Source organism: Cyclopterus lumpus, chromosome 14, assembly GCF_009769545.1.
Source record: "Cyclopterus lumpus isolate fCycLum1 chromosome 14, fCycLum1.pri, whole genome shotgun sequence".
Classification (NCBI taxonomy): domain Eukaryota; kingdom Metazoa; phylum Chordata; class Actinopteri; order Perciformes; family Cyclopteridae; genus Cyclopterus; species Cyclopterus lumpus.
Window position 1 is genome coordinate 1,282,501 of NC_046979.1, and position 7,500 is coordinate 1,290,000.

Below are 7,500 nucleotides of genomic sequence, written 5' to 3' on the forward strand. Positions count from 1 at the left end.
GACACACACACACAAACACAGAGACAGACACACACACACACACACAGAGACACAGACACACACACACACACAGAGACACACACACACACACACAGAGACACACACACACACAGAGACACAGAGACAGACACACACACACACACACACAGAGACAGACACACACACACACACAGAGACACACACACACACACAGAGACAGACACACACAGAGACACACACACACACACACACACACAGAGACACACACAGAGACACACACACACACACACACAGAGACACACACACACACAGAGACACAGAGACAGACACACACACACACAAACACAGAGACAGACACACACACACACACAGAGACACAGACACACACACACACACAGAGACACAGACACACACACACACACAGAGACACATTAATTAAACAATACATCTTCATGCCGTTATAATTCTCAAAAATAAATTTTATTTTTTTCGTCCTTGTTGACAAATTGAGCTCCAGAATTAAGTGGAAGCTAAAAATAGGATTGTAATTTTACACCATTCCTATTTTCAGTCTTTCAATGTCTCTTTTTTTCCATCCTTCCTATTCACTTTTTTTATTTCATCACTTTTCCTTTCTTTCTTTCCTTCTTTCTATCGTTTCCCTTATTTTTTCTCTTTTCTTTCCTTTCCATCCATCTTTCCTTCCCTTCGGTCTCTCTTTGTTCTATCTTCCCCTCCTCCATTGGTCCTTTATCTCTCATCTTTTTTCTTTCCTTCCTCAGCTCTTCCTTCCTTCCCTTGAACCTTAACTTTATGAATCCTAGAAGGCCGTTTGGTTCCCTGAGCCGACGTGAACATGTCGTTGTTTTATTTACAAAGTAAACAAAGTGTTTACTTTGTAAATAAAGTGTTTACTGAGAGGAAACTTCAGACGAGTTCCTCTGTTGATGTTTATGTGTGTTCCTTCTTCTTCTTCTTCTCCTTCTTCTTCTGCATTTTATCAGCTCAGTGTTGAATTTCCTCTGCGGCAAAAGAAGGAAGTCCAAACTGGACAACCCACACAGGCCTGCCTGTGTGTGTGTATATATATATATTGTACATCTATACATATACACACACAGACATATACACACACAGACATATACACACACAGACATATACACATATAAAGGACTGCTCACCCGTTGAGCTCTTCCAGGCCGCCCACATGTCGTCTACGCTGATGTGCAGGTCGGCCCGGTGGAAGCTGCTGTGCTTGGCTTTGGGGTCGTGGTACATCAGGTCCTCCCTGAGGAACTGAGGCAGCCAGCGGTTAGACACGAGTCTCCACCCGTCAGGACACAAGTCTCCACCCGTCAGAGGACACGAGTCTCCACCCGTCAGAAGACACGAGTCTCCACCCGTCAGAAGAAGACACGAGTCTCTACCCGTCAGAAGAAGACACGAGTCTCTACCCGTCAGAAGAAGACACGAGTCTCCACCTGTCAGAAGAAGACACGAGTCTCCACCCGTCAGAAGAAGACACGAGTCTCCACCCATCAGAAGAAGACACGAGTCTCCACCCGTCAGAAGACACGAGTCTCCACCCGTCAGAAGACACGAGTCTCCACCCGTCAGAAGAAGACACGAGTCTCCACCTGTCAGAAGACACAAGTCTCTACCCGTCAGAAGAAGACACGAGTCTCCACCCGTCAGAAGAAGACACGAGTCTCCACCCGTCAGAAGAAGACACGAGTCTCCACCCATCAGAAGAAGACACGAGTCTCCACCCGTCAGAAGACACGAGTCTCCACCCGTCAGAAGACACGAGTCTCCACCCGTCAGAAGAAGACACGAGTCTCCACCTGTCAGAAGACACAAGTCTCTACCCGTCAGAAGAAGACACGAGTCTCCACCCGTCAGAAGAAGACACGAGTCTCCACCCGTCAGAAGACACGAGTCTCCACCCGTCAGAAGACACGAGTCTCCACCCGTCAGAAGACACGAGTCTCCACCCGTCAGAAGACACGAGTCTCCACCCGTCAGAAGACACGAGTCTCCACCCGTCAGAAGAAGACACGAGTCTCCACCCGTCAGAAGAAGACACAAGTCTCTACCCGTCAGAAGAAGACACGAGTCTCCACCCGTCAGAAGACACGAGTCTCCACCCGTCAAAAGACACGAGTCTCCACCCGTCAGAAGACACGAGTCTCCACCCGTCAGAAGACACGAGTCTCCACCCGTCAAAAGAAGACACGAGTCTCCACCCGTCAGAAGAAGACACAAGTCTCTACCCGTCAGAAGAAGACACGAGTCTCCACCCGTCAGAAGACACAAGTCTCCACCCGTCAGAAGACACAAGTCTCCACCCGTCAGAAGACACAAGTCTCCACCCGTCAGAAGACACAAGTCTCCACCCGTCAGAAGACGACACGAGTCTCCACCTGTCAGAGGACACAAGTCTCCACCCGTCAGAAGAAGACACGAGTCTCCACCCGTCAGAAGACACGAGTCTCCACCCATCAGAAGAAGACACGAGTCTCCACCCGTCAGAAGACACGAGTCTCCACCCGTCAGAAGACACGAGTCTCCACCCGTCAGAAGAAGACACGAGTCTCCACCCGTCAGAAGAAGACACGAGTCTCTACCCGTCAGAAGACACGAGTCTCCACCCGTCAGAAGAAGACACGAGTCTCCACCCGTCAGAAGAAGACACGAGTCTCCACCCGTCAGAAGACACGAGTCTCCACCCGTCAGAAGACACGAGTCTCCACCCGTCAGAAGACACGAGTCTCCACCCGTCAGAAGACACGAGTCTCTACCCGTCAGAAGACACGAGTCTCCACCCGTCAGAAGACACAAGTCTCTACCCGTCAGAAGAAGACACGAGTCTCCACCCGTCAGAAGAAGACACGAGTCTCCACCCGTCAGAAGACACGAGTCTCCACCCGTCAGAAGACACGAGTCTCCACCCGTCAGAAGAAGACACGAGTCTCCACCCGTCAGAAGAAGACACGAGTCTCCACCCGTCAGAAGAAGACACAAGTCTCTACCCGTCAGAAGAAGACAAGAGTCTCCACCCGTCAGAAGACACGAGTCTCCACCCGTCAGAAGACACGAGTCTCCAGCTGTCAGAAGAAGACACGAGTCTCCACCCGTCAGAGGAAGACACGAGTCTCCACCCGTCAGAAGACACGAGTCTCTACCCGTCAGAAGAAGACACGAGTCTCCACCCGTCAGAAGACACGAGTCTCCGCCCGTCAGAAGACACGAGTCTCCACCCGTCAGAGGAAGACACGAGTCTCAGTCGTCAGAAGAAGACACAAGTCTCCACCCGTCAGAAGAAGACACGAGTCTCCACCTGTCAGAAGACACGAGTCTCCACCCGTCAGAAGACACAAGTCTCCACCCGTCAGAAGACACGAGTCTCCACCCGTCAGAAGACGACACGAGTCTCCACCCGTCAGAGGACACGAGTCTCCACCCGTCAGAAGAAGACACGAGTCTCCACCCGTCAGAAGACACGAGTCTCTACCCGTCAGAAGAAGACACGAGTCTCCACCCGTCAGAAGAAGACACGAGTCTCCACCCGTCAGAAGAAGACACGAGTCTCCACCCGTCAGAAGACACGAGTCTCTACCCGTCAGAAGAAGACACGAGTCTCCACCCGTCAGAAGACACGAGTCTCCACCCGTCAGAAGACACGAGTCTCCACCCGTCAGAAGAAGACACGAGTCTCAGTCGTCAGAAGAAGACACAAGTCTCCACCCGTCAGAAGACACGAGTCTCCACCCGTCAGAAGAAGACACGAGTCTCCACCCGTCAGAAGAAGACACGAGTCTCCACCCGTCAGAAGACACGAGTCTCCACCCGTCAGAAGACACGAGTCTCCACCCGTCAGAAGAAGACACGAGTCTCAGTCGTCAGAAGAAGACACAAGTCTCCACCCGTCAGAAGACACGAGTCTCCACCCGTCAGAAGAAGACACGAGTCTCCACCCGTCAGAAGAAGACACGAGTCTCCACCCGTCAGAAGAAGACACGAGTCTCAGTCGTCAGAAGAAGACACAAGTCTCCACCCGTCAGAAGACACGAGTCTCCACCCGTCAGAAGAAGACACGAGTCTCCACCCGTCAGAAGAAGACACGAGTCTCCACCTGTCAGAAGACACGAGTCTCCACCCGTCAGAAGACACGAGTCTCCACCCGTCAGAAGAAGACACGAGTCTCCACCCGTCAGAAGACACGAGTCTCCACCCGTCAGAAGAAGACACGAGTCTCCACCCGTCAGAAGACACGAGTCTCCACCCGTCAGAAGAAGACACGAGTCTCCACCCGTCAGAAGACACGAGTCTCCACCCGTCAGAAGAAGACACGAGTCTCCACCCGTCAGAAGACACGAGTCTCTACCCGTCAGAAGACACGAGTCTCCACCCGTCAGAAGACACGAGTCTCCACCCGTCAGAAGACACGAGTCTCCACCCGTCAGAAGAAGACACGAGTCTGTCGTCTCACCTCGTCCGTCTCCGTCGTGTCCACCGAGCCGTCGGCGTCGTCGTCCATCAGCTCGTGGATGCTGCAGATCGCCTCGAAGCTCAGCAGAGAGTTCTCGTCCTGACAGAGCTGCCTGTCAATCACACACAGATCTGCAACGCAGCAGATATCAATATCAAACAATAGAGAGCAGTAGAGAAACAATAGAGTGCAGTAAATATTATTGTGTTTTATCATTATTAACATGTTTTTAAAAGCGCAGTAGAAATGAGTAGAATTAACGTGTGCGGATAACAAGAAACATGTTGAAACATGTAGCTGTAAGATCAATTTAAATAATTAATGGGGGGATAATAATAACTATAAAATAGTTAATAAAATCTATAATAAAAATCTATATTATTTTTAAAAAAAATTCTATGCATGTTTTTGCATCTTTTTCTGTATTCAAAATGTTCGACTGCGTTCAAAGAATTTAGATAATAACTTCATAAGGAATCAGAAGAAACCAGGTAAAGACTCTTTTCTGCTTCTCGAGCTGAAACACGGCAACACGAGTAAACATCCATATTTTTCGTCTGCCATCTTTGTTTCACTAAGAACTTCATTCATGTCTACATTTGGTCATTTCAGCCTCCAGAAACATCTGAGAGTCTCTGCATGATCGCTTAGCTGAGAGAGAGAGAGAGAGAGTGTGTGTGTGTGTGTGTGTGTGTGTGTGTGTGTGTGTGTGTGTGTGTGTGTGTGTGTGTGTGTGTGTGTGTGTGTGTGTGTGTGTGTGTGTGTGTGTGTGTGTGTGTGTGTGTGTGTGTGTGTGTGTGTGTGTGTGTGTGTGTGTGTGTGTGTGTGTGTGTGTGTGTGTGTGTGTGTGTGTGTGTGTGTGTGTGGGCCTGAAACTGAAGAGTGTTTTAGTGTCTGATACTCTGTTTGTCTCCGGTTGATGACATCATCAGTAAATAAACAAAATAAATAATAAAGTGCAGTAAAGAAACAATATAAATAATATAGTGAAGTACACTAGAGTATAGTACAGTACAGTAGAGGACAGTGAAGTACACTAGAGTATAGTACAGTAGAGGACAGTGAAGTACACTAGAGTATAGTACAGTAGAGGACAGTGAAGTACACTAGAGTATAGTACAGTAAAGGACAGTAAAGTACACTAAAGTATAGTACAGTAAAGGACAGTAAAGTACACTAAAGTATAGTACAGTAAAGTAGAGGGCAGTAAAGTACACTAGAGTATAGTACAGTAGAGGACAGTGAAGTACACTAGAGGACAGTAAAGTACACTAGAGTATAGTACAGTACAGTAGAGGACAGTAAAGTACACTAGAGTATAGTACAGTACAGTAGAGGACAGTAAAGTACACTAGAGTATAGTACAGTAAAGTAGAGGACAATAAAGTACACTAGAGTATAGTACAGTAGAGGACAGTAAAGTACACTAGAGGACAGTAAAGTACACTAGAGTATAGTACAGTAAAGTAGAGGACAGTGAAGTACACTAGAGTATAGTACAGTACAGTAGAGGACAGTGAAGTACACTAGAGTATAGTACAGTAAAGTAGAGGACAGTAAAGTACACTAGAGTATAGTACAGTAGAGGACAGTAAAATACACTAGAGTATATTACAGTAAAGTAGAGGACAGTGAAGTACACTAGAGTATAGTACAGTAGAGGACAGTGAAGTACACTAGAGTATAGTACAGTAAAGTAGAGGACAGTAAAGTACACTAGAGTATAGTACAGTAAAGTAGAGGACAGTAAAGTACACTAGAGTATAGTACAGTACAGTAGAGGACAGTGAAGTACACTAGAGTATAGTACAGTAAAGTAGAGGACAGTGAAGTACACTAGAGTATAGTACAGTAGAGGACAGTGAAGTACACTAGAGTATAGTACAGTAAAGTAGAGGACAGTAAAGTACACTAGAGTATAGTACAGTAAAGTAGAGGACAGTGAAGTACACTAGAGTACAGTACAGTAGAGGACAGTGAAGTACACTAGAGTATAGTACAGTAGAGGACAGTGAAGTACACTAGAGTATAGTACAGTAAAGTAGAGGACAGTAAAGTACACTAGAGTATAGTACAGTAAAGTAGAGGACAGTAAAGTACACTAGAGTATAGTACAGTAAAGTAGAGGACAGTGAAGTACACTAGAGTACAGTACAGTAGAGGACAGTGAAGTACACTAGAGTATAGTAAAGTAGAGGACAGTAAAGTACACTAGAGTATAGTACAGTAAAGTAGAGGACAGTGAAGTACACTAGAGTATAGTACAGTAGAGGACAGTAAAGTACACTAGAGTATAGTACAGTAAAGTACACTAGAGTATAGTACATTAAAGTACAGTAGAGGACAGTAAAGTACACTAGAGTATAGTACAGTAAAGAAGAGGACAGTAAAGTACACTAGAGTATAGTACAGTACAGTAGAGGACAGTGAAGTACACTAGAGTATAGTACAGTAGAGGACAGTAAAGTACACTAGAGTATAGTACAGTAAAGTAGAGGACAGTGAAGTACACTAGAGTATAGTACAGTAAAGAAGAGGACAGTAAAGTACACTAGAGTATAGTACAGTACAGTAGAGGACAGTGAAGTACACTAGAGTATAGTACAGTAAAGTAGAGGACAGTGAAGTACACTAGAGTATAGTACAGTAAAGTAGAGGACAGTGAAGTACACTAGAGTATAGTACAGTAGAGGACAGTAAAGTACACTAGAGTATAGTACAGTAAAGTAGAGGACAGTGAAGTACACTAGAGTATAGTACAGTAAAGTACACTAGAGTATAGTACAGTAAAGTACACTAGAGTATAGTACAGTAAAGTAGAGGACAGTGAAGTACACTAGAGTATAGTAGAGTAGAGGACAGTGAAGTACACTAGAGTATAGTACAGTAGAGGACAGTAAAGTACACTAGAGTATAGTACAGTAGAGGACAGTAAAGTACACTAGAGTATAGTACAGTAAAGTAGAGGACAGTGAAGTACACTAGAGTATAGTACAGTAAAGTAGAGGACAGTAAAGTACACTAGAGTA

The 7,500-nt window shown here is 46.2% G+C and overlaps 1 protein-coding gene across 1 annotated transcript in view; it reads right to left on the reverse strand.

Annotated features, from left to right (window-relative positions):
* The window catches only part of LOC117742373 (stromal interaction molecule 1-like), a 26,072-nt gene that overhangs the window by 14,402 nt on the left and 4,170 nt on the right, over nucleotides 1-7,500 (reverse strand). Inside the window, exons 3-4 of the mRNA XM_034549636.1 lie at nucleotides 4,472-4,602; nucleotides 1,161-1,275 (exon numbers count right to left, since the gene is read on the reverse strand). Of these exons, the coding sequence (XP_034405527.1) occupies nucleotides 1,161-1,275; nucleotides 4,472-4,602 (246 nt within the window). The remainder of the gene's footprint in view (nucleotides 1-1,160; nucleotides 1,276-4,471; nucleotides 4,603-7,500) is intronic.